The following is a 27,628-nucleotide window of genomic DNA, read 5'->3' as shown; positions in this document are numbered from 1 at the left end:
GTGGCCTTAGCCGGCAGCGGTCACCATCACCTACTCAGGTGGTAGGCTCTGCTGGCAGGGGTCACCACCAGGCACTACTCAGCCACACTAGTAGCAGCATATTGGAACCGGCTACTATGCCACCACTATGATGACAGCCCGGCTATCCTGCCAGTAGCCTGCCGAGCGACTCCCAGGTTTACTGACACCGTTTTGGTGGTTGCAGAAGCCAGTTTTTATTAAATAACTTATTTTCTTCTTGCCGTTTTTTGGCAAATACCTTATTTATTCATTTATTTTTTTGTAAAAAGGGGACTATGGTGGCAGCGTAGTGTCTGCTGCCAGCAGAGACTGCCATCATAGTGGCAGCAGCAACTATGTTGCCACCACAGAGCCACCATGGTGGAACCATAGCAGCAGCATAGTGGCCACTGCCACCATAGTGGCAGCATAATGGCCGCTGCCAGCAGAGACTGTGGTGGCATTCTCTGCTGGCAGCGGCCGCCACTATGGCAGTCCACTATGGAGGCCACTTATTGGCAGATGAACTACTTCGTTCCATCTAGTAATTGTGACTTTAAAGTTTTAATGCAGGTTACATCACAATAACATCACAATAAAAAAAAAAACTACCTACTTAGAGGTACTATAAAAAAGTTATTTGGCAAAAAACAGCAAGAAAAAATATATAAATTAATAAATAACGTATTTGCCAAAAAACGGCAAGAATAATAACTAAAAAAGAAAATTAATTATTTAACGAAAACCAGCTTCTGCGGCCACCAAGAGCCTGCCACCGGAGTGGCTGTGTAGTGGCTGATGGTGGCCGCTGCCGGCTGAGAGGCCACTTATTGGCAGATAAACTACTCCGTTCCATCAAGTAAATGTGACATTATAAAAGTTTAAATGCAGTTTATTAAGCAATTACTTTCAAAAAAACAAACAAAAAAAAAAATTTTAATACAGGTTATTAAGCAATAACATCACAATATTCAGTGTGAGCGGCCATTTGCCGAGGCCGACTGGGGTTCAAGGAGACAAAAGCAGAGATACAAAAAGGAGCTATAAAAGGCAGCCCCGTCCAGGAAATACAACTCCAGGCAGACAAATTCAAAAGAGTAGTTTATTCCTTTTAGGTTTGAGAATGAATTTAATAAATCCTTGTTTTAAAGTAGATGGTAGAAAAAGCCTTGGTTTTATTTCTTCCTCAAAAACTTGAACAGAAAATAAGCAAAGTGGATCTTTGAGAGTTAAGTGAATCAATGGATTTCATTAAGTTAGAAAACGAAGTGTTTTTGGTCAAATTAACTCGTAAAGTTTTCAGTATTTTTTTTTATTTTAAGTTTCTATCTATTCATTTTAGTTTTATTAAGATGGTTCTTATTTAAAACCTTATAACGTATCTTATTTTATTAAGATGGCTCTTCGTCGTTGTTTTTAAATCTGTTACAAATCGTCACGTTGTGGATGACTTTTCAGGGGAAACGGCGCCCTCTAGCGGTCTTAAACCGGAACTATGGCTTAAACCGGAAACACAACTCGAGACTTCCGGTAGAAGTCAACAAAGCGGTTAGCGTCAATCTATGGTTAGCATCGTTAGCTTCTCTGTTAGCATCGAGCTGTTCGGTGTGGTGGGATCCATTGCGAGTCCGCGCAGCAACAATGAGTTCAGTTCAGCCTCTGAGGGAGTTTATCAGGCAGAGACTAACTGCTGCTGCTGAAGAAATCTTCTCAGAGGTGGAAAAAACCATCATCCAGTACCAGGAGGAGATCGACCGTCAGCGCGGCTGGAGACCCCGAACTGAACAGAACCAAGCAGGTAGGTCTAGGGGTAGAGGTTCTGCTCTGGTTAAATCAGGGCTCGATGTTAACCATCGCCCCATCTCCTGGGGCAAGTAGTTTTTATTGTTGGGAGAGTACACATTTCATTGCATTTACCCACCGGGAAACTGCAATGATCGAAAAAAAATATATATATATATTACTTAAAATTACTTTAAATTCACCGACATTCGATGATAACGACCCAGAAGCGTTGCTTGCGCCATTTTTGTTGTTTTGTATAATTCTCGCGTGATTTGAAAAAGCCGGGTGATTTCCCACCAGATGGCGTGATTTTTGTCCACCTAGCGGTAAATTTGATGTAGTTACCAAAACGACAAACAAGCTAGAATGCGCTATCATATGGCAGTCTTCTGTACAGTGGTCATACATTAAAAATGTTCAATAAATGTTTTTCTCTTAGACATTGAAGAGGTGCATTTAAATGTTATAGAGCTAAACATGTTAAATGGGTGACCTGTTATGTTATTATTATTGTCTTGTTGCTGCATTTATTTTGTCAGGGAAAACTAATCCTGAGTCAGTTAAAAGTCAGGGAATTCTGAAATTATGTAAGACTGTGGAAACCCTGTATAAAATAACTATGTATAATGATTCTCTAGAAAAGTCACATTATATTAATAGTATTATCTTCTTCTTCAGTAGAATTGTTTGTTTATAAAATCTTTTCAGTAACAAAAAAAAATTAATAAATTTGAATAATCTGGGGATTTAAATGCTACTGAAGTATTTAAATGCAATGCTCACACCACAGGTTTTCCATTTATACCTTTATTCAGACAGGTAAGGAAATCTTATTTTTAATCCTATTAGCGATTCTTCTCCTTTAAAGGGAAACGCCCTTTTTTTCCCATGTGGCCCTTGGTTTTACGTTTTTACATCATGTTTTGTGTCATTTGGAGCCGTTCTGAAGATTTTCTGTTAGGTTATATCCAAGTAACGTCTTCCTATGGGCAACGACTTGAAGGCACAAACTAGGACTGCAACAACGTATCGATAAAAATCGACTTTTAAAAGCGTTCATCGATTAGTTGTGTCGTCATCACAGCCACTTGACTGAAACGGGGGAAGAAAAAAAATACGGCAGAGCGAGCGCTGCAGGTGCAGTGTTGCCAACTCAGCGACCTTGTCGCTATATTTAGCGACTTTTCAGACCCCTCCAGCGACTATTTTTCAAAAAAGCAACTAGAGACAAATCTGGCGACTTTTTACGGTGTCACTGACGGCTTTTGGAGACTCTTACGTGAAAGCATGTATCGTTCCTACTCTGCCGTGGGGTGCCTCCCCCATCCCAACTCCATTCTCCCTCTCCCGCAGGAGTCCCTCTCAGCGCTGCAGTCAGAGCCGCAGGATGTTTACCCTCAGCGTCCAGACTGCAAATGAAGCGCGCATGCGCCTGGAAGGCGCAAATTGATCACAATAATTAAAATAGCCTGCGCTTTGTAAAGTGAAAAAAGTCGTAACATGCAACTTTTGTAAAAACAAATGAACATGGCACGGAACCACCACTGTTATGATGCAGCACCTGAAAAGAAAACACGTTGGAGCCTTCAATGGCAGTGAAGAGAGCTGATCAAGCAGGATGAGTGACCATGTTTGTTTGGTTTTAAAGTGTGGAAACGTAACATTAGTTTCTCAGGTAGCTCTGATGCTTTCCTTACCTTGTTAGTAGGTTACAGACAGTGATAAGGTTGGCTACTTATTTTACTTTTAATTTCATTTGAATTAGCTTAAGCAGCATTTATATTTTCTTTATAAATAAATAAACTGCAAATTATGAGGGCAAGGCTTTTAAAGTTAAATCTTCTGGCAAAGATAAAGTAAAGAAGATCCTGCAATTTATGGAAGTAAAGCAGAATAAAATCCAGCAAGATCAGTAATATGTCAATGAATTATATGCCACATTTCCATGTAAATATCTGTCTTTGGAGGATGTGTTTTTTAGCACCCCTAGTTCTCTCATTTTTATTCCAAATACAATTTATAATTTGAATCACAGGGCTATTTTTATCTCTATAGTTCAGTATTTTCTCAAGTAGCAACTTTAACTGCTATACTTTCCTGTCTTAAAAGGCAGAACTCTTCTAATCTAAAAAAAACTCCTTTGTTGAAATGGGGGGCCTATTGTTTGAACCCCTTAGGGCTTTTAAAAACAAAAATGTCTTTTTTTGCGCTTTATGAAACAAAGTACCCTATATTTTTAGGATGTACAGCTACATTTCTCATGTAAGTTTGCGTAGTTTTAACACAAACATTTCTTTTTCATATTGCACCAGTAAAGTTAATGAGCAACCTGTACTTGTGTGCTTGTTTGTTCTGTCTAAAATGTTTATTTTATAATAAAGAGGTTAATATAAAAATATTTTTTGTCCAATTAATCGAAAAAATAATCGTCGATTTTTAAAATAATTGTTAGTTGCAGCCCTAGCACAAACTAAACTGTTCATGATTTATCCTTTATAGTACATCAGCATTCATAACATGTAGGCGAATCACTGTCCCTCAGACATCCGTGGATCCTTTCTCCCCCTCCTCCTCATCAACATGTTGTGTTTTAGAAGACTTGGTTGCTCTAACTATATACTGCCACAGTTTGCATACCGATTAAGTTATTGTTAGTTGGCGGTGTGCTCTCTGTACATGCGTCTATCGGCGTGTGAGGAACAGAGGGGGAATTTCTAAAATAAAATGAAAGGATGTGACTGAAGTGCAACTGTGGTTTAAACATTTACTCGCCTTGTGGCGAATGGTGCTCTGGCCTTAACTCACCAAATGAAAAAATGTTGTCGCCACTGGTAAGTGTTAATTTCACACCCTGGATGAGGCGTTTCCTCAGGCTCTACAATGACTTCTGATGAAATATTTGTTGTTTTTTGGTTCTATTTTTTATCAACATGGAAGAAAGACATGTTTTTTCGCTGCAATGATCATTTATGAACAGAATGATGAGCGGGTCTACTGGTGTCCTCAGCTCTACAGCGAGATTCACATTCAGCAGATGTTTGCAAAGCTGTTCATTGACAGGAGACCTCATGATAAACGTGTATATCCATGTTCACTGCTGCAAAGAATATCTGCTGGAAGAACTCGCATGTTATGCAGATCTGACGATCAACAGAAGCTCTTAGCTCTGCTAAAACTAACACATCATTTTCTTTTTCTGCCCAACTAGAACCTTCACAGGATCATGATCGGATAGTGAAGAAGGTTCGCTTTGACCAAAAGCTCTGTAACCAGGACGCCAGCATCGGTCCAAATCAGACGATACAGAGTGCTGGACCTGCCCGGGTCAAAGAAGAACCAAAGGAACCAGAACCTCTAACGGTTCAAGAAGAGAAACTCTGTGTTTCTGAGGCAGAGGAACAGCGTGTGTTTAAGAACGAGGTGGATTTCTTCTTGGTGACGGCTCCTGATGAGGAACCAGAACCAAACAGGTACCGACTCGCCTCTTTGGGTCCTGAAGCTGAAAACCAGAACCAGGCAGGTACCAGCGATGCTTCTGCTCAGACAGCTGAGAAGTCAGTGAGTTGCGACCTCTGCGGAAAGGCTTTCAAGCACAGCTACAAGATGAAGATCCACAGGAGAACCCATACAGGGGAAAGACCATTCTCCTGTAAAAACTGTGGAAAACGGTTCATGAGGAGTTCTGGTTTGTCGGTGCACATGAGGATCCACACAGGACAAAAACCGTATTCCTGCAAGACCTGTGGGAAAAGATTTACTCAGCTCAGCAGCCTGAACTACCACATGAAGACCCACACAGGTGAGTCACCCAGTTCTGGACAGGCCTCAGATGCTTGGGATATGGAGCTAGATGTTCCAAACAGAAGGTTCGGCCAGATGGGTTCTGTTAAATATGATGCAGATCGTTCCGAACCATGTTTATAGTAACAAAACAGAATATTTTTTATTTCTCTGTCCAGATGTTCTGCAGCAGGAGAATCATCAAACAGAGGAGGCTCTGTGTATCCAGGATAGGAGCTCCAGTTTGGACAAGGCAGAACCAAAAACTCAACAGGCAGGGAATCAGGAGACAAAGCTCTTTATGCTCGAACCTGATCAACTCCACTATCAGAAGTCTGCTAAAGTTGAGGATCTGGATCAAAACAGTCTGGTTGATAACGGATGTCCTCTAGAGGGTCAGTCGAAGAACTGCCCCACCGATGGTGATGTGGAGAGAGGTTTGTCTGGGCAGGGTCCGATCGGTGCACCGATGGCCAAGAGGTCTGTGAGGTGTGATGTTTGTGGGAAAGCTTACAAGCACAACTACGAGATGCAGGCTCATCGGAGGACCCACACAGGAGAGAGACCGTTCTCCTGCAAAATCTGCGGCAAAGGCTTCATGAGAAGTTCTGGCCTGGCTGTCCACACCAGAATCCACACGGGTCAGAGACCATATACATGCGGAATATGTGGGAAGAGCTTCACTCAATTGAACAGTTTGAATTACCACAGAGGAACCCACTTAGGTGAGAGCAACGTGCAGTAAAGATTCCGGAGATTCATTTCACAAAGCTGGTTTTGATAAAGCAAAAAAAAACAAACAAACAAGAGTCAAATAAAGCAGATAGATAAATGAATAGTGAAGTATTCAGATTCATTTTAAAATACATTTATTTCTAATTCATTTAAAAGGTTGATGTTTTAATGGCTGTGTGGAGAGCCAAAGCACATCACAACAAATGTACCATTAAATTAGTATTTTAATGGTACATTTATTATGATGTGTTTTGGCTCTCCACATGTAGTGGATATGGAAAGTTTTCAGACCCCTTGATATTTTTCTCTTTGTTTTATTGCAGCCATTTGCTAAAATCAATTAAGTTAATTAAATTTCTCTTTAAAGAACACTTAGCGAATCCTCCTTGAAATTAGGGCTGGGCGATAATTCAATAACGATATATATCGATCGATAGACGTGTGGCGCGATAGAAAAAAAAGAGAGTTGATAAAAAAACGCAGTTTTCCTTACTTCTCATTGTAGCCTATCATGTAGGTTTATGCTAGTCACTACTTCCTCCTAACCAATCGCAATCGCTGACCCAGGCACGCCGTCACAAAGCGCCGCCCTCTCAAACCACAACACAGAGCACATGAAGCTGTCGCAGCAAGGAGAGGCGGAGGAAATTGTTCCAAAGAAGGGTTTTTGTAGTTCGCCAGTTTGGCAGTATTTCGGTTATGGCAAGTCGGACCAAAAACAAACCACAGTCATCTGTAAAATGTGTCGGGAACCAGTGAAAACCAAGTCTGATAACACAACCAACTTTTTTTTTAATCATCTCAGCCGCTCACACCCCCAGGAGTACGAGCTGTGTAGGCCCTGGTGCGGCTCTCCTCCGAGGAATCTTCGGGAATTTTTTTTGGGGAAAAAAAAAAAAATACATATATTTTCATTCAGTTCTGGGCAGTTTCCCACGTAGTTCTAACAATTGAGAGAAAAATGCTGAGGGGCCAGAAACTTCAAAGTAATAAGTAATAACTCAGCTGAACCATAACCAGGTGCCAGCAGCACCTCTAGAAGAATGGGGGTGAGAAAAAATATTCCATAGAAATGCTAGGCTAAAGGGTTAGTTGATTTTTGTTTGGGGTTTTGTTTTTGTTGAGTGGAGTTTACATGGTACTGTACTATTCCCACCAAAATAGGGTATTCTATTTATTTATTTGTTATATTTATTTTGGTCACTTTTCTGGTCACTTTAGTTTATTCTTTGTCAGTATTTAATAACATAACTCAGGTCTCTTAAGTTATTTTTCTTTAAAACAATTCTGTTATGGTTAAAAAAGTTGGTTAAATAAATATTTAATCGGAAGTCTGTGTTTGTGTTCTTTATTAAAAGTAAACAGTAAGCAAAATTATAAAAAGTCCAGGCAGAGCTGCACATAAAATATGGTTTCAAATCTTTTCAATAATTATCGATATCGATCAATATGCATTTTTTTTTATCGATAAGCTTTTTTTCTATATCGCCCAGCCCTACTTGAAATGGTTCTGCTCCTTCATTAGAGTCTAGCTGTGTTTTATTCAACTGATTGAACTTCATTATTTTAAGCCACACACCTGTCTACATAAGACCTTCCAACTCACAGAGTCAGAGCAAATGAGAATCATGAGGCTGAAGGATCTGCCCAGGGTGCTCAGAGACACAATTGTTGCAAAGCACAGATCTGGCCAAGGTTTAAAAATAATTTCTGCAGAACTTGAGTTTCCTTTTAGCACAGTGGCCTTCATGATGCCTAAATAGAAGAAGTTTGGGACGACCAGAACTCTTCCTAGACCTGGCCGTCCAGCCAAACAATTGTGGGAGAAGTGTCTAGGTGAGAGAGGTAAAGAAGAACCCAAAGAGCGCTGTGACTGAGCTCCAGAGATACAGTAGGGAGAATGGAGGAAGTTCCACAAAGTCGACTATCACTGCAGCCCTCCACCACTTAGGTCTTTATGGCAGAGTGGCCTGGCAGAAGCCACTCCTCAGTGCAAGAAATATGAAAGCCTGCATAGAGTTTGACAAAAAACACACGAAGGACTCCCAGACTATGAGAAAGAAGATTCTCTGGTCTGATGAGACCAAGATTGAATTTTTTGGCTTAAATTCTAAGCAGTAGGTGTGGAAAAAACCAGGCACTGCTCATCATCTGCCCATTACAATCCAAGCAGGGAAACATGTTGGTGGCAGCATCATGCTGTGGGGGTGCTTTTCAGCTGCAGGGACAAATTGACTGGTTGCAATTGAAGGAAAGATGAATGCGGCCAAGTACAGAGATATCTTGGAAAAAAACCTCTTCCAGAGCGCTCAGGACCTCAGACTGGGCCGAAGGTTCACCTTCCAATGAGACAATGACCCTAAGCACACAGCTAAAATAACAAAGGAGTGGCTTGGGGACAACTTAAAGCCAGGGCCCTGACCTAAACCCGATTGAACGTCTCTGGAGAGAACTGAAAATGGTTGTCCACCAACGCTCACCATCCAACCTGACACACCTGGAGAGGATCTATTTTTACATTTCACTCTCTCTTTTTAAATAAATTTGCAAAAATGTCTACATTTTGGGTTTTTCTGTCAAGATTGTGTGTTGAGTATACATGAATGACAAAATTAACTTTATTCATTTTAATAGGTGGCTGCAATGAAACAAAGAGTGAAAAATTTAAAGGTGCCTGAATATTTACCCTCTGTACCTCAGTGATCACATCATGATAATGCAAAAAACCTTTGGTGTTCCCATTTTGGGAACTCCTGATGTTTACAGGTGCTGGTCATAAAATTAGAATATCATGAAAAAGTAGATTGATTTCAGTAATTCCATTTAAAAAGTGAAACTTGTATATTATATTCATACATTACATACAAACTCATATATTTCAGATGTTTATTTTGTTTAATTTTGATGATTACAAATGACAACAAATGAAAATCTCAAATTCATCATATCAGAAAATTAGAATATTGTGAAAAGGTTCAAAATTGATGGCCCCTGGTGCCACACTCTAATCAGCTAATTAACTCAAACCACCTGCAAAAGCCTTTAAATGGTCTTTCAGTCTAGTTCTATAGGCTACACAATCATGGGGAAGACTGCTGACTTGACAGTTGTCCAAAAGACGACCATCGACACCTTGTACAAGGAGGGCAAGACACAAAAGGTCATCGCTAAAGAGGCTGGCTGTTCACAGAGCTCAGTGTCCAAGCACATTAATAGAGAGGCGAAGGGAAGGAAAAGATGTGGTCGAAAAAAGTGTACAAGCAAGAGAGATAACCGCACCCTGGAGAGGATTGTGAAACAAAACCCATTCAAAAATGTGGGGGAGATTCACAAAGAGTGGACTGCAGCTGGAGTGAGTGCTTCAAGAACCACCACACACAGACGTATGAAAGACATGGGTTTCTGCTGTCGCATTCCTTGTGTCAAGCCACTCTTGAACCACAGACAGCGTCAGAAGCGTCTTGCCTGGGCTAAAGAGAAACAGGACTGGACTGCTGGTGAGTGGTCCAAAGTCATGTTCTCTGATGAAAGTAAATTTTGCATTTCCTTTGGAAATCAAGGTCCCAGAGTCTGGAGGAAAAGAAGAGAGGCACTTCATCCACGTTGCTTGAAGTCCAGTGTAAAGTTTCCACAGTCAGTGATGGTTTGGGGTGCCATGTCATCTGCTGGTGTTGGTCCATTGTGTTTTCTGAGGTCCAGGGTCAACGCAGCCACATACCAGGAAGTTTTAGAGCACTTCATGCTTCCTGCAGCTGACCAACTTTTTGGAGATGCAGATTTCATTTTCCAACAGGACTTGGCACCTGCACACAGTGCCAAAGCTACCAGTACCTGGTTGAAGGACCATGGTATCCCTGTTCTTAATTGGCCAGCAAACTCTCCTGACCTTAACCCCATAGAAAATCTATGGGGTATTGTGAAGAAGAAGATGCAATACACCAGACCCAACAATTCAGAAGAGCTAAAAGCCACTATTAGAGCAACCTGGGCTATCATAACACCTGAGCAGTGCCACAGACTGATCGACTCCATGCCACGCCGCATTGCTGCAGTAATACAGGCCAAAGGAGGCCCAACTAAATACTGAGTGCTGTACATGCTCATACTTTTCATGTTCATACTTTTCAGTTGGCCAACATTTCTATAAATCCTTTGTTTTTATTGGTCTTCAGTAATATTCTAATTTTCTGATATGATGAATTTGAGATTTTCATTTGTTGTCATTTGTAATCATCAAAATTAAACAAAATAAACATCTGAAATATACGAGTTTGTATGTAATGTATGAATATAATATACAAGTTTCACTTTTTAAATGGAATTACTGAAATCAATCTACTTTTTCATGATATTCTAATTTTATGACCAGCACCTGTATGTGTGAACCCTTGTTAGAAGAAGGTGTCAGTCCTTCATGTCGCTGTAGGTAATCTGGATGCCGAGCAGAGAGGCTTAAATGGCAGTTAAATTGCGTCATTTGGCTAAACTGACCTTGCAGATGAGTTGAGCATACATCAAGCTTAATATTAGGCTTTATTTTTTAGATAAACTTTAAGCTATAGCATCCAACTCAGTCTTTCTGTTTGCTGATGGATCTATGATCCAAACTGAAGTAAAACTTTGCTATATTTCAAGTTCATGAACAGTGATTTCTTGTCTGATTCTTCTCCATCCAGACTGCCTGCAGCAGGAGGATCAGAAAGCAGGGGAGGTTCTACAGGAAAAGAGCTCTAATTTGAACCAAGAGGAACCAGAACCTCCTCAGATCAAAGAGGAACAGGAGGAAATCTGTACAGGTCAGGTTGAAGATCAACCGGTGCTGAAGAAGGAGACGGAGACCTTCATGGTGACTCCTGCTGAGGGTGAGAAGATTGGACCAGGATCTAACATGGGTTGACTCCTCTCTCAGGAACCAACAACCCTTTATGAAGGTGAAGGAGGCTTCGTTTAAAATCAGTGTTATTTAGGATGGAGTTTGGATGGATGTTATTCTCTGTTTGGTTCAGCTCCTCTTTAGGAGATGCTGTTACTCCCAGAACGTCTGGAAGGACATCTGTGGCCTAATATGGGAAAATGTTGCTTCTTTAGAAAACAGAAAACTGACATTTTTTAAAAAAATGATTAATGTGCTCGGTATTCGGTCCAACTTTTACACCCGCCAATGCAGCTAGAGTAAGCAGAAACTCACCGTTACTCATTTCTACACCGACAGCATCTCTTACATCAAAGTGTCAGAAGACTGATCACCAAACGACAGTAAAGATCATCAAACTTGGATAAAATGTAATTTATTCTGCATAGAAACTGTATAAGGCTGTATTTTTGTTCTCTCCCCCCACCTACCCTACACACTGATGATTAATATACCTCCCCGACTGAAAGCTTTAAACCTAAAAAGAGATTTGCTCTGTTTGATAGCCAAAATGTTATTAAAAAAAAGATTTTAAGGTTTTTGTTTATTATATTTTAGGTAAGACTGTAGCTTGTTTTTCAGATCAAATCGACATTTTATTGTTGAGTTTGATCGTTTTATTTTCTTTAGTCAGCAAATCTGAGATTAAATTTTTTCTTCTACACTAATGCTAGCTTTTGACCTTTCTCTGATATATTCTGTTGTGATTTTATGTTATTTTCTATTCCCAGCTGGGAATTATATTTCTGATACTTTAAGATGTTTATTGCTCTCCCCAGTAGGGGAGTACGGGTACGAGTCCTTCTAACTGTGTGTTAGAACAATAGATGAAAGGGTGATTCGAACACTAATCATGGTCAAACGGTTAAATCTGCACATATATGGAATAAATTCACTACAACTTCTGTTCAAAATGTAAGAGTTTACTAACAAAAATCATTCAGCTCCAAGTCAAACATATTTCAGTTTAACACTCTCAACTTAGACTAGTAAAACTCAACTCAACTAAACAAAACTAACTACTATGTACAAAGAGGAAGGGGAAAACGGTTGAAAAACATTACAGTTTAAGATGGATCTTGTCTTTTAAACCAAAGTATATCTGGAAGAATTTGGGATATGATCAAATTAGCTTTTCACTAATTTTAAAGAAATTGGAATGTTTTCAGACCAATTCACAATGCAAATCCATGAGGTGAATAAAACATTATTTGGCCAAATAATGTTTTATTAAAGGAGAAGTTCGGTTTTTAACACTTTTAGCCCATTTTCTGTAGTGTCCAGGATGAAATCGAATGATCGACACCAAAATTTTGACAATTGGTCCTGGCTCTGCTTTTTGGCTCATGCAGAATCCCCCCCTGGCTGCTTTAGAATGGCTTCCATAGAGCATGTCCGATAATGTCCTTAAAACAACCTTAAACGTTCTTTTTTTAAAATATGCTACTCACCGGGTCGTCATCGCTGACGTCGAGAATCAAGAATCCACCTTTCGTATTCCATTTTCAGAGTTTTTTAAAGTGTTTAACAGAGACGTTAGCACCTCGACGTCGGAGTACACAGAGTGAAGCGAAAAGACTACAACTGTGTAAACAGGCCCCATTTCCGTTTCCGGTGGCAGCGGAATATTGACTATTCCTACAGAACTCAATGGGATTTACAAAATGCTAAATAAAACACTACAGGAAAGTTTTTTCTTTACGAAACTTGTTTTGGAACGTCATTGAACAGCGCTGACGACCCGGTGAGTAGCATATTTAAAAAAAAAAAGAACGTTTAAGGTTGTTTTAAGGACATTATCGGACATGCTCTATGGAAGCCATTATAAAGCAGCCAGGGGTGGATTCTAAATGAGCCAAAAAGCAGAGACAGGACCAATTGTCAAAATTTTGGTGTCGATCATCGGATTTCATCCTGGACACTACAGAAAATGGGCTAAAAGTGTTAAAAACCGAACTTCTCCTTTAAATGATTTGCTTAATAAAGAACCAAAAACCTTTAGTCAAATGATTCTTTACCCTCTTTGAAATAGCTAGCAGCGAATAGACATCATGATTCCACAAAATGACTCTTGGTCATACTTGCTAATGGAAATGTAATGAGCATCTGAGGAACACATGAACACTAATGTTATATCAGTGTTTAAACCCTTAGTGAATAAAGCTTTTCCAAGCTTCAGCAACAGCTCAAAACATATTCCTGTAGCATAGTGTGGCATGCAGTCCTTTCTTTAGCATCAATTGGACATTAAACACGTGATATAATTAGCATAATCAAAAGAAATATTGTTTGTTCTGTCCCTAATCATGCCAGACCTGCAAACCTTTTTTTCTATTTCCATTTGGAAAGCTTGAGTTCCATCCAGCTGCAGTTGACCAGGGGTTCTTTTACCCCATTTACACTACCCTTGAAAAACCGATACATGCCGAGACCGGTCCGAGCTCGGATCAGTTAACCAGGCCCGTTTAAACATCACGCTATCTCCTCGCCTCCTAATCACGATCTGCTGTATTACTGCCAGTATTGAAGGAGGAAATTAAGCAGTTGATGGCGGTAATGCACCAAAAGTTGTTTGCCATGTTTCGCCATGAAACACAAGAAGAAGACAAAGGAGGGGAATCAAGCAAATCAAAATGGCGGCGCCCGTCACATTCAGAAAGTTATGCTTGATTATTATTGCTGTAATTTGGTGTTATTATTTAAAATGCCATTATTTAAAATGTTGCGTGGAGAAGATTTCGATTGTTGTTTATAGTTCTTCTTCTGTTTTGTGTTGGTCGGCAAGCACCTTCAAGGGTAGTGTAAATGGGGTATTTTTCTCAGTCTCACAGCAGGGGTCCCCTCAGGCTTACACCCAGGGCATGGTTCTCATCCAGTTTGGCTCTATAAGCTCTGAAACTGAGAAGAAATGTCTTGCAAAATGTCTGTTTGCAGCAGTTTGGTTCTGATAGGTTTTGACTTGATGGTTCTGGGGATCTGGTTCCCCTGGGGCCCGCATCTCCACCACAGCGGACTCCAGCTCCGTGGGCAAGGGAGACAAGGCAAGGAGAGCAGGAGCCAAAGGGAGCAGGAGGAAAAGAGGCAAAAGAAAAAAAAATTCTGTGTGCAACTTGGACTTTCACTTACTATCCCGGGTTTGTTTGTGTTAGCATTATGTTGCAGTTTCCATCTACTTATGTTGAGGTTAAAGCTATTAATTCAGGATTATTGGATGAAGTTGTTTATTTTGTTTTTAAATATATGCATGGTTTTTGTTTTCCTTTTTACTGACCATTGTTTAAGTATTTCCTACTAAATTGACTAGATGATGTCATCAATTACCTTTCGTTGGAGTTATGCTTTGTTTGTTTTTCTTTAAAGTAACTTGAGTTATCTTGTATCACACTGTTTTGCAGACTCTTTCTTTATGTAGATGAGTTTGTTAATTTGATTAATTTTAGTCTTGTTTCTCTGTTTAGACTTTGTTTTTTTGAACCTGTTTAATCACTCAAGTGCAGGGAAATGTTTTGTCAGAGTGAAATGAATAAAAGAACAGAGAAACTGGAACCGGTGGCTGAAGCTGTTTTTTTTTTTTTTGGTTCACCTTATTGATTATCAACCAAATTACCTCACAATGTAATGGTTGCTAGGCGACATAAGTTGGCTTGAGGCAGAGCCATGGAGACAGCATAGACATGGAGGATCTAGATAGAGTCCTTTCTCCATGGCTCTTGGATGACGTAAGGCCGGGTACAGATCGGACCCATCCAAATTCAGAAAAAAAGAATGAATACAGAAGTTTTCAAAACTGTTTATTTATTTCTTTTTTATTGTGAAGTGAACAAAGACTACACTCACAAGAATCCAGAATGGAATAAAGGTTCCACCCACCGGGAGCAGGAACAAATAAAATCAAATGTAATGATAGAAACCTTAGTCAGTTAAATAACATGCTGCTGTCATTTTGCACATCTCTGATGTTGCTGCTATTTTCAAATATCCATTACTGGAAAAATGTCCATAGCTGCATATTGGTTATTTATTCTCCAGTTTTATATTGTTAAAAGACTTTACAGTATTTTATTGTTTATATTTTAACTCTTCCCTATTATGTTATTCTTTATTCTATTGTGTGACCATTTTCAATAATCTTTCTGCTGCTGTAAATTTGCCCATTGTGGGACAATAAAGGGATTTTCTATTCTATAAAAGGGGTAGAAAGATATAAGTAAATCTGAAAAATGTATTTCTAAAAAATATATCTGCAAAATCTCTAATATTCAACAACAAAAAATACGTAGTTAAGCATATTGTGAAAAACAGCAATAAAAAGGTAAAACTCCAATCAGTTTTATAGTCCCCACCCTGCAGATCTATTAGAACCTGTCCTTAAATTCCAGCCAAACCCATTTACACAGTAACAGATAAAAACCTTTAGATAAATCAAACATTACCGCCACATATCTGACTCTATAAACATTAAAACAACTATTTTCCATTAATCTCAGACGGAACTATTAAATGACTTGTATTATATTAAACTGAACTTCCAATTTTCACCACTGTTCGGCGCCAAGTAACCTTTCCTCTGATCACGGCTTGCTTGGTCTCGCAATGAATCCTGGGTAAACCAAGGATAGAGAGGATACATCAGACCCGTCCTTCAAATTGGGCAAAAAGAAGGACGCATTTTAAAGGAATAGTACACCCAAAACATGATTAGCCTTCATTTTCTACTCACCCCCATGCTGAACAACACTCTGGAGTACTTTTTTGATATCTCAAATGCATCTGGAGATCTGGGAGGCTTCTTGCTGTCTGCTGACATTCAAATAATGGAGGTCTATGGCGCCCGAGACAGAAAGGTCCATAAAAGTCCACAAAAACGTGTCAATATTCCTCCATACTGCTCGTCCAATGTAATCCAAGTGTCCTGAGTGGGTAGCATCCAGAATTTACTCGAAACGAAGTCATTTAGAATGTTTTTAGAGCATAAACAGTAGTGTATAGGATTTCCTAATAGCGCCCCCATGCGCGCTCACGATTCTACGGAAGCCGGCAGACCAAACCGGAAGAAAGTGCGCATTCAGCGTTTGCTCTGCCAATAATGCAAGCGTAGAAGAAGAAATGTGCTGTTTACCTGTGCAAAGAAAGAAACAACGAAAGAAAAATGTCTGAGGACTTCAGTGTTGAGGAAGAGCATGAGTTCTTTGCCGAGCTGAATGCGCTGGTTTGGTCTGCCGGCTTCCGTAGAATCGTGAGCGCGCATGGGGGCGCTATTAGGAAATCCTATACACTACTGTTTAGGCTCTAAAAACATTCTAAATGACTTCGTTTCGAGTAAATTCTGGATGCTACCCACTCAGGACACTTGGATTACATTGGACGAGCAGTATGGAGGAATATTGACAAGTTTTTGTGGACTTTTGTGGACCTTTCTGTCTCGGGCGCCATAGACCTCCATTATTTGAATGTCAGCAGACAGCAAGAAGCCTCCCAGATCTCCAGATGCATTTGAGATATCAAAAAAGTACTCCAGAGTGTTGTTCAGCATGGGGGTGAGTAGAAAATGAAGGCTAATCATGTTTTGGGTGTACTATTCCTTTAAGGCCGCATAACGAGGACTCTTGGAATCTGACCAGACCTCGGCGCCGCGCTATGACGTAATCGGCCTTCGAATCCGGTCTTCTAAGGATGCGTCCTAGGTTTTCGAACAGAGCATACGATTCAGTCCAAGAATTCGGACACAGCTCCTAAATGTCAGCATCAGGCGGAAGTCGACATTTGACAACATCCGGTTTCGGTACGCAAGGCGGTTAGCCGCGTTAGCTTCTTTTCGTTCCGCTTCGTTTTGATCCCAGTTTGAGGTGAACTTTTGGGTTTCTTCGGTGCCTATACTGGATCAGAACCACAGGATGCTGGAGATCAGGCTGAAAGCCCATAGCAACACCCAGCGAACAGGTACGGAGCACCGGCAGTTCTGACGTGGTTCGACAGGGATAGCATCACTGAGAATCAGATCAGAACCTACCAGATCTGTTCGATTTATGAACCGAATAGAACCGGAACAAAAAAATCTTTGTTCAGGGGATTTTCCGGGGGTTTTAGGATGTAACAGAACAAATCATGAGGAACTATTTATCACCAAATTCCACCAATAAACTCATTTATTTAGGTCAGATGAATTTATTCATTCTGGAGGAATTTTTCATCAATTTATTATAGATTCTGTCGTTCCTGACCTTCATCTCTGATGAAGTGTCCTTTTTGGTTTGCTCTACTTTAATAACAATAAGGATGTTTTTTCCTTCATAAATATGCCTTTATTTCTGAGTAATATTCACAGACACACATTTAAATCAATCAACAAGAATCCAGAACTCCTTTAACAATATTTAGGGACAAATTTAAATAAAAAAAACTCAAAGCCTCTGAACATTTGAAAATCCTTTAACATTATTTTTTAAACAAACTCTTGCTCACAAATCTTTTTGTTTTCGTTTCTTATCTTTGTTTTATGTCTGATCCATATTTGTACTCTCCTTCTATTTTTAAATTCATTCTATTGTATATAAAGATTCAATAAAACAACTAAACTCAAATGTTTCCAACCTCCTGCTGAGAACAAGTAGATCTAAACAAACAGAATATCCTAAAGGTCAGGGGCCCAAAAACATACTGAGGTCAGGAGTCAGTCACTTCTAGGTGGGTTTGGCGATGTGCACCCCAGAAAATGTTTTTTTTTCAATATCATTATTAAAATCTTACGACGGAGTTTTAGGGCCACACATGAAGAGAAAAAATATTTTTGCCATGAAGAGATTAAACTCGACATTAAACTCAACATTTTGAGAATAAAGTTGAAATGTCATGTTGAGTTTAATCTCGACGTGTCGACTTTAAACTCGCCATCTCGAGAATAAAGTTGATATATCGTGGCGACTTTAATCTCGACATTCCAAAGTTTGGAGAAAAGAGCAACCGCGCTCCACAGCTGCAGTCTGCGTTTTAAGAGTGAAGGTAGTCTTTGACGTGCTGCAACTGTATAGGATTCTGTGCATGTGTCCTGTGCAGCGGTTGGCTCTCTTGAACTAATTTAAACTTTATTGTCGACACGTCAAGATTAAACTCAACATGACATTTCAACTTTATTCTCGAAATGGCGAGTTTAAAGTTGACAGGGCGAGTTTAAAGTCGACACGTCAAGATTAAACTCAACATGACATTTCAACTTTATTCTCGAAATGTTGAGTTTAATGTCGACTTTAAAGTCGACATGTCGAGTTTAATCTCGTCATGGCAAAAATATTTTTTCTCTTCATGTGTGGCCCTAATACTCCGTCGTAAAATCTGGCCATTTTCAGAGTCAGCAAAAGCAACATCTTTATGACTTTGAATAAGCTGGTTGGTGCATTTCCCTCTCCCTGCCAGACATTTCAGGCATTATAAATTTGTAAACTTGTTTTTTATGTCATCTTTCTTTTAAAGCTTCTATCTAAGGAGTTAGAAATGTATCTATGTATAAAAAAGACATTCCATTATAACTGAAATTAGTTGCTTAATATTTACTTCAGTATTTAAACCCTATTATATTATTATGTTGATAATTGTGCCTTATTTGTTCACTCTTGTTAAGGAAAGCCAGCTTTTGAACATATTTCTATTATTATATTACACAATACCTCAAGTATCTATTATGGTTCTCCCCATTTGGGACTCTTGAGTTTTTAGTTACTCTCTGTCGCCCCCTTGTGCTTGTTTCCTTTCCCCTTGGCTTCCTTCTAGTTAGTTCCACTCACACCTGCTCCATATTCAGCTCAGTAGCCCATCCTTTGTTCTGTTCCCCTTATATATTCCACCTCTGCAGTCACTCTGTGCTGGTTCCCTGTTGTTTCCTCATCTCTGGCTCCCCACATGAGTTTTCCCCTGAAGTTTTTGGGTTCTTGATATTTTTGTTCTTTGGAGTTTGTCCTCAGTTAACTGATTAAATCTTCAAGACTCACCTCTGCCTCCTGATCTCATTTGGGTCCTCAAGCAACCTCACCACCCATCGCTGACAGTATCATGCAATAAACATTTGACTTTTAATTTTTATTTGTGATTTCAACACGTTGACATAAAATGAAATTAGTGGTGCAGGTTTCAGAGCAGCCCGGTTTTAAAGTATGAAATAGTAAAATAACTATATATAAGTTAATGTATAAATATTAAATAAAAAAGATAAACTATGCACATTTAAGCAATCGTATAAAATTAATTAACATAGGAGTCTACAACATTACAAGAAATGGAGCAATCTGAGGCTTTTGGAGGGATCATTATGGTGACTTAAGTTACCACAGAAATGGATTTACTATTTTGAAAATTAACCAGATGTTTTATTTTGTTTCTGAACACTACTTTCTGTCCCACACAATCTGCATTGTGCCGTCTTGCTGCGTTGAGCTTCATCATCCAGCAGAAATATAAAACAGTTCCATCACTGAGAAACCAACACTGAATAAAGGTTTTATTTCCAGTTCAAGGCATCACCAACATATCAATCGCAAAATGAATTTTGATTCAACTACTGAAAATTGACTGATCGGTTCAGACAGAGTTAAATAAACTTTGGTTCGGTGTTGCTTTGCTGTTTGAGTAGTTTGCTGGGTTGAAATATTTCCTCATGAAAATGCATGTTTTTCTCACTGTCATCCAGAACTTAAACTGCTTTCAACCTACATGTGCAGCTTAATATGCCCCTCTTCCAGGGACTACCTTGACTACCTGATAGAATCACTAACAGCTAACACTCAGACTCACTAACAGACTCACCAAACACTGCATCTGTAGCCTGTGGACTAGAGACGCAGTGTTGTTTAATGGTTTGTTTAAGGGTTTTGCTGAGGAACACAGAGTGGAGGCTGTGGGGATCAAACCGGGTACTTGCAACCTTCTCAGAGCACAAGCGCACTAGGGGTGTAAATAATAATAGTTTTGTATCGATGCATCGATCCAACAGCCGACGATCCGATGCATCGATACGTCCGCAAGAGCATCGATTTATGTTTTTTTTCCCCTCCGGTCTATTTTTATCCATTTGCTCCTGGACGTAATTCTCCCTCCCGTGCTGCGGTGGCGCTAAAAACAAAGAGGCAGGAAGGATTAGCTATAGAATCAAACAGGTCCAGCCTTCCCCAGCTGTCACCATCGCTCAGCGTAAGCACTATTGCCTAGCAAATGTGACAATCGACCTGCAAAGCACGCAAAGCAAGGATGCTGAACTTCTGAATACTGTTCTGTGTGCTAATTTCGCCAAAGCGGCTTTCCGCCCTTCCCAGTGCAGTTTGCATAAGGATACTATGTAAATCAACCCTCCCGTTGCAGACACTACGCTTGGTGTGAATGCACCTTAAGAGTTCAATTATTGCGTCTTATCTTATCTATAGATCTATCACACATTGAGTAGAATATTTCAGCCCTTATTTCTTGTATTGATGATGATTCTAGTTGCAGAATAAAAACCCAAAGTCCAAGTTCTCTGACCATCAGAATAATTTAATCAATAAAGTCTATTTTAATCAGGAATGTCTACTTCTGGAAAGTCTTTTACTTTCTAATCTCTATGATCACATTTATGATTTCTATTTTCTGTAATCTCTCCAGCATTACGTCTGAAAGGAAGAAGGAGGTTCTGATCCACCAGCAGCGTTGGGTCAGGAGAGTCAATCCCACTTTGGACAAAAAGAAACTCTACACATCTGAAGATGATGGAAGAATTGGTTAAACCAGAACCCCTGGAGGTTAAAATTAAAGTGGAGCAACCAGAATGTGAGGAACATGAGTCCGTGCAGATAAAGGTGGAACAAGAGAACCCAGGGAATGTGCAGCTGAAAGAAGATGATGAGAATCTAGAACCTCAGCAGATGAAAGAGGAGGAACCAGAACCTCAGCTGATTAAGTTTGAACTGGAGGAACCATATTATGTTTATATACAAAGACTGGATAAATCCGGACCTTTGCAAATAAAAGAGGAGTATGATAAAGTCTCCATCAGTCAAAAGGGAGAACTGCCTGGTTCTTCAGAACAGACAGATATCTTGATGGTGAGTCATGGTTTTAAGTTGGACCACAATGAAAAGGAACCAGTCACAGACCAGCTTGTCTATCAGAACTCTCCTGAACCCCCGGAAGAAAGCACTGAAGAAGAATCTGGATCAAGTGGAGCTGAAGAGTTGAAACTAAATGAGGGAGGTCCAAACACTGGAGATCCCAGCAAGGAAACCTGTCAGAAAAGGGCCAAAGAGGAACATCTGTCTTCCTGTGACATCTGTGGTAAAAGTTTTGGCCACAGTTACATGAGCGTTCACATGAGGTTTCACGCTGGAGAGAAGCCCTTCTCATGTGAGACCTGTGGAAAGAGCTTCAGCCTGAAGAGTCACGTGACCCGACACATGAGGACCCACACCGGGGAGAAGCCTTTCTCATGTGAGACCTGCGGTAAAGCTTTTAATCTTCAGCGCAACCTCAGGTCCCACATGAAATCCCACACTGGGATGCTTTTCTCATGTCAGACCTGTGGGAAGAGTTTCAATCTGAAGTGTAATCTGACTTATCACATGAGAACCCACACTGGTGAGAAACCCTTTACATGTCAGACCTGCGGGAAGAGCTTCAGCCTGAAGAGTCACGTGACCCGACACATGAAGACCCACACCGAGGAGAAGCCTTTCTCATGCGAGACCTGCGGTAAAGCTTTTAATCTTCAGAGCAACCTCAGGTCCCACATGAGATCCCACACTGGGATGCTTTTCTCATGTCAGACCTGTGGGAAGAGTTTCAATCTGAAGTGTAATCTGACTTATCACATGAGAACCCACACTGGTGAGAAACCCTTTACATGTCAGACCTGCGGGAAGAGCTTCAGCGTGAAAAACAATCTGACTCGTCATGTGAGAACCCACACAGGTGAGAAGCCGTTTTCATGCCAGACCTGTGGAAAATCTTTCAACCACCAGAGTAATTTAAAGTACCACATGACAACTCACACTGAGAAGCCATCCTCATGTGATTCCAGTGGGAAAAACTTCAAATTAAAAAGCCCTTTGAGTCATCACATGAGGATCCACACAGGCGAGAAGCCATTCTCTTGTCAGAGCTGTGGAAAAAGCTTTAGTTTCAGAAGCCACCTGACTAGGCACATGGGAACTCAAAGATGTGAGAAGCCATTCACTTGTTCCACGTGTGGAAAAGGTTTCATTGTGGGTAACCATTTGGTTCATCATATGAGAATTCACACAGAGGAGAAGGTGTAACATCCATGTTGCCTCCCGCTGCAGGAGGGAACACATCGGGAACAGATCTATCAGCTGCCTGTTGACATTTAAAGGAGGTGTATTTATTCCCTTTTCCTGCGCTGCAACCCTAAAGCTACAGGAAAGGAAAGTGACACTAACTTTACTAACATTACTAACACTTTTTAATTCCACCTATCAGATTCATTTAGCCGTCTCCAACAAATACTCTGTTCGGTCATGGTAACCAGTTATGCCAGCCAGAAGCACTCCATCTAATATTATATATGTTTTAGAAAATCTAATTTTCTGGAAGGCTGGAATATTATTTGATGGATTTGCATCCGAGCAAGGTCAAAGTGTGGCTTCAAAGTCAAGCCAGGTCCGTTTAGGTCGGCTCCCTTAGAAGGTTTAGTAGATGCAGCTGTTTTCTGTGAACAAACCAGAAAACATAGAAGCACATGGCTAAGAGTGCTTTCTGTGACAAACTTATAGAGATATCACAGCAATGAAAGCAGTAGGTGAATTTAGCAGAGTGAGGAAAGTGGTATTCATGTCCTCCAGCAGCCAAAGCCTATAGTAGCATAACTACAAAGATGCCTCATGATAACCTGAGCGACTTTACTCTTCAACTTTATCAAAAAGGAAAGTATTATATGTTTTGAAACACTGGAGATACCAGTTTCAATACCACAAGGATAAAAACAAAGACTCCAAAATTCTTCAGAAATATTTTCATTAATTTAGAATATAGAGTTATGGGAGCTGGTGGTATTATGACCACATCAGCAGCGAAGAAGGAAGGGGGAAAAAAACATGACAGCTGATAAAATGACGGTTAAGATCAGATACATATCTGATTTAGTAGTGTATATGAAAGTGCCTTAAACCTGATTCTTTAGGAGATGAAAAGATTAGAAATGTGGAGTTTAGACTGCCATGTTAAAGTCAGACATGAAGTCACATATGGTCAAAAAGAGATTAAGCCTTATTTGCCTGTCGTGGTAACGTAGCCTATGTTTCACACAGAAACGATGGCTCTTGGTAGATGTTATATATTAGAATTTTTCATTATAACCAACATATTTTGGAACTAATGTGATGATTTTAGACAGAATGAACCCCGACTTCATAAGACTTCTAGATTCATAGATAAATGTGTTCTGTTTAGAAAGTGGACAAGGGCATAAATTGATTAAAAATACCTACTTTTGTGTTTTATATATGAGGATGTAATTGTTTCCAGTCTGATTGGTGCTGGTTTATTAGAACCTTCATCGCCTGAAAGGTCATTTAAAGCAGCACAGTTTTCGGACGCCAGGTGCCTACCTAAATCAACTTCAATCTTTGCTTTGCTTTAAGTCTTCAGAAATAATCTCCCTAACTGGAAATCATTTAGTCCTGGTTTTGAAAATCCTGACAAAACAGTTACAGGGAGAGTTCCTTTACAGAAACAACTTGGTGATAATCCTGAATCTCTCTGAGAACGAAGAGGAAGATTAATGTAGAGAATCAGCCAACCGGGTTCAGAGGAGCAAAGCCAATTCCCAAACAAATTAACTTCTTTTTCTCAGACTTTGACAACTTTTATTATCACAAAATGTTGTTTTGTACAGCTTTCAGACAGTAAATGAGCAGCAGCTTAGTAGTGAAATGAACAGTTCCATTCCTTAAAGTGCCCTCAGGTTACCAGACATTAAACTGGGCCAAAACCTTTTAGTTTTAATGCTCCGAGAGATGAGATTTATAACTTTACTTGAAAAACATAAAACACATTAAACTGTATAATGACTAATTTTTGGGCCCCTGTTTATGATTTTTATTTGGTATGTTAATTGTACATCTTCTGTATTTAAAATGTGTCAATGTGGCATCAGCTGAAGTTGTTGCCTCTTATCAATGACATTCATTAATTTGGAAAACCTTTAAGCCATTTTAATTAGAGCTAGTATCTTTAATTTACTGAGGTTTGCACTTTACCTTAAATTTGTAGGAAGTGAACCTTTGAGTGATTAATAATGAACACTTTACTGTGTATAATTATTTTTGATCCATAAATAAAGGATTTATGGAAATATGTCTACCGCCTCTTTAAATGTTGTGGAATCAAGGTTTTTCCTTGGCCTATATTGTGTGATAAAATGTTTGAACAGAAGTAACGATAGAGAGATTCTGTTCCATTCACTATGCTGTACTGTTTAGGAGGGCAGAAAGCAGGTGCCTCCCCTCCCTACTCTAGACAAGGGTGAAGGGAAGGTCATGAGAAATAAGGAGTTCATAAAGCCTCCTTCATGCTATGGTTAAAATGTATGCTCTTATCATTCTCCTGTCCTGTTTCTGGTGTGAACGGAATACAGATGTCTGAAATGTTTATCTGAGCACATTTATGTCCTTTGATGAACGAAAGTGTTTCTCTTGGGAAGATTCAATGTTCATGTGTGTGTCTGCTGTGGATTTTTTTTAAATGTAGGGGTGTGTTTCTGAATGCACTCAGCTGTATTCAGCTGGTTTGTGCCATTCTCCTCTTCAGAGTAAAATAAAACGTTTTGTTCCTTGCATATCAACTCTCAGTGCTCATTTTTACTGCACAATTTGGCGTCACGAGAACAGAATCCTTCGCTGATCCGTCTGCTCGGTGGATTCTAGAAGAAGGGCTAATTAACAAAACCATATGGGTTTTTCCTCTACCTCAAATAGGCCATTTCAGAGAAGGAGGACTCTTCTGATGCTCGACAGGAGGACAATAACTTCAGGAGACTGAGAGAGGAAGAAAACTAACAAACTCCTTTAAAGGTAAAAATAAAAAATATTGTTATAAAATTAAATAGGCAGTCAAAAGACTGACCAATAGTAGGTCTTAAATAGGCTGATGTTAAGTCTTTTTTAGACCGAGTTTTGAAAAAGTAGACCAAGTGTTGCAACAAAATAAAAAGAGAAAGCAATGATCCGGAGTAATTGTGAGTGCTCAAAATAAGAGAAAAAAAAAAGATAAATAAAAATATCTTATAATAGAATATAACATATGATATAATATAATATAATGATAGGAACAACTTAAGAAAATTCACTGTTGTTCTATTTACTAATGCACATCTTGCACATCTTTCTTTTCTTTTTTTTTACTCTTCTGCTTCGGCTGTTGTGGCTGCGGGTTCGTCTCCAACGACACCATTCAGCACCTCCAGCCTCTATCCCAGTTTACCACAGGCCTGCTGCTCTCTGCTCGGCCTCCACCTTATCAACCGAAGCCTACAAATCCTTTTCAAAAAGAGGACGACTTTTATTACCCTGGTTCTCAGAGAACCGAACCAGAGGAGGAAGACTGTAATTTGACCTCCAACTAGACTCACAACCAGACTTTAGTATCTCTGGGGCCAACAGCGGAGAACCATCTATCACCTTTGCTCCACGGTCACTAAATAGGAGCCACTATCTTAAACAGACTGCAAACAGCCCCGTATGGACCAGCTCTCCGTATGGACCAGCTCTTCATTCAAGGAGGGGCCGGCATAAGAACAATTTGAGTGATTATGATAGAAAATGTGTGCAACGGGAAAAGAAAATAACAGACTGAGGCACAGCTGACTCTCTTCCAAAACTGCCACTAAACTGTTCAAACTGTTCTCCATGCAGCCCTCAGACAAGAACAGCTCTCCAAATGATGGTTGCTGCTACATCTGTGGCAAACCTGATCACTGGGCCAGAAACTGTCCACATGAAAAACATGAGGGCAGAGGAGGATGTGGCAGAGGCTTAGTTCATCATTGGGGTCCACCACCCTACCATGGAGGCCAGAGAGGACAGAGAAGCCATTCTCAGCAAGGGGGATATCAGTCACCGAAGCGAGGTCACTCTACCACTAGTGAGGGAGCCGTTGGAGCGACCCTGGTTCAACAGACTGCAAGTAACACACACACACACAAAGTACATTTTAGAGACTATATTAGTTTCCTTTTTTTATGTTTTACTCCGGTGAGTTACTGGTCTCATGTTTAAATTGGTATTCCTTTTTCATCTAATAATGGATATCCAGCAACTAAAACTCCCAATAACAGTTTGGTCAGGGTTTAATTAGCTTTCTTTGATATACGGTATCCTAACATAGCAAAACTTTCTGTCTTTCTCTTATCTATAGGTACCTTTCTTTAATGATGTGCTGCGTTAGAGATCTCTGAGAATTATCTAATATAAAACAGGCCTGTTTCCTCACCTCACAATATATGACCTCCGGAGAGTTTTTTTTAAATTTAATTTAATCTAATTTTTTTATTATTTTATATCACCTAAGGCGCCTTAGAAAAATTTGTATTGGCTCCCACTCTGGTGTTTTCCAGTCCACTTTGTCTATTTAACCATGAATGGTGGATGAGCAGGGAGACTGTAGATTTTTGTATTGCTCCAATAATTTGGTAACAAATTGGCAATAGTTACCTTTTCTTCTCCAAATTAAATGCTGTAATAACAGGATTGTCACATATTCTGCACGTTTGTGATGGTTACTACACTGCTATCCGAGCATTTCTTAAGACACTGTGGGCGATTCTAATCTGACCCCTTTCGTACCCCACCTTGTCATACCTAAAAATAATTAATTTCATAATATTGCATTCAGTAAACAACACCTGAGGAAGTCCCACCTCATAACAGTGTTGCAAAAAATAAAATAAGGGGCCCTTTTTAAATTTCCTTATATCGGAAATGCTTTTCCTTTCCAGATCATCACACCCATAGAACACTCTTGTTATTTTGACACATGAGAAAGCATGTGTTAAAGGGGGGAGATTTATATAAGGGTTTATGTAAGCATATAAAATTTAGTAATATTATTAAAATGAATACAATGTTGCTATCATTAAATAATTCAGTTGAGTCATTCAAGCTATCTCAGTCAAGTTTTTTTTTGGATTCCTTCTTTTTCTTAAATCTTTGTCATTCCTTCTGGGCTGATTTATGAGGCTGATCTATTTACTTAGCTGTCTGCCCAAAACCTGTGAACTGCAAGGCTGCTAAAGAACCTGCTGCATGGCCCCACCTTTGCTAAGATGGAACTCTTAGCTTGAGTAATTTGAGTAACGTTTGTTTTAAAAATGTAAGGAATAAAAATTACAGATACTTGTGTGAAAATATGAGTAGAAGTCAGAAGTAGGAAGAAAAATGAATAATG

General features: G+C 39.7%; 2 protein-coding genes across 3 annotated transcripts; both read left to right on the top strand.

Moving 5' to 3' along the window:
• The first annotated feature begins 1,524 nt into the window (after nucleotides 1–1,524).
• Nucleotides 1,525–14,675, top strand: LOC119791258 (zinc finger protein 311-like). 2 transcript variants are annotated; one of them, XM_038297262.1, is made up of 6 exons: nucleotides 1,525–1,798; nucleotides 4,994–5,584; nucleotides 5,745–6,290; nucleotides 10,977–11,231; nucleotides 13,754–13,758; nucleotides 14,176–14,675. In XM_038297262.1, exons 1-4 carry the CDS (start codon nucleotides 1,642–1,644, stop codon nucleotides 11,195–11,197), a joined length of 1,515 nt encoding a protein of 504 aa, XP_038153190.1. In that variant the 5' UTR covers nucleotides 1,525–1,641; the 3' UTR covers nucleotides 11,198–11,231; nucleotides 13,754–13,758; nucleotides 14,176–14,675. The 2 variants fall into 2 exon arrangements, with proteins under 2 accessions (XP_038153190.1, XP_038153189.1); XM_038297261.1 differs by lacking the exons at nucleotides 13,754–13,758; nucleotides 14,176–14,675 and having other exon boundaries at nucleotides 10,977–12,071.
• Nucleotides 14,676–16,862: 2,187 nt separating this feature from the next.
• LOC119791255 (gastrula zinc finger protein XlCGF57.1-like) lies at nucleotides 16,863–22,594 on the top strand. The gene is made up of 2 exons (XM_038297259.1): nucleotides 16,863–17,152; nucleotides 20,837–22,594. The coding sequence occupies exon 2, from the start codon at nucleotides 20,938–20,940 to the stop codon at nucleotides 22,483–22,485; it is 1,548 nt and encodes a 515-aa protein (XP_038153187.1). The 5' UTR covers nucleotides 16,863–17,152; nucleotides 20,837–20,937; the 3' UTR covers nucleotides 22,486–22,594.
• Nucleotides 22,595–27,628: the final 5,034 nt, after the last annotated feature.

Source organism: Cyprinodon tularosa, unplaced genomic scaffold, assembly GCF_016077235.1.
Source record: "Cyprinodon tularosa strain WSP-4 unplaced genomic scaffold, ASM1607723v1 ctg385, whole genome shotgun sequence".
Classification (NCBI taxonomy): domain Eukaryota; kingdom Metazoa; phylum Chordata; class Actinopteri; order Cyprinodontiformes; family Cyprinodontidae; genus Cyprinodon; species Cyprinodon tularosa.
This window is presented reverse-complemented; position numbering and strand designations above follow the sequence as displayed.

Bases quoted from the DNA above. Each gene is read 5' to 3' on its own strand.
- LOC119791258 (XM_038297262.1), top strand. From the start codon at position 1,642: ATGAGTTCAGTTCAGCCTCTGAGGGAGTTTATCAGGCAGAGACTAACT. The intron at 1,799-4,993 runs GTAGGTCTAGGG...CTGCCCAACTAG, and splicing joins AACTGAACAGAACCAAGCAG to AACCTTCACAGGATCATGAT. The intron at 5,585-5,744 runs GTGAGTCACCCA...TTCTCTGTCCAG, and splicing joins CCACATGAAGACCCACACAG to ATGTTCTGCAGCAGGAGAAT.
- LOC119791255 (XM_038297259.1), top strand. From the start codon at position 20,938: ATGATGGAAGAATTGGTTAAACCAGAACCCCTGGAGGTTAAAATTAAA.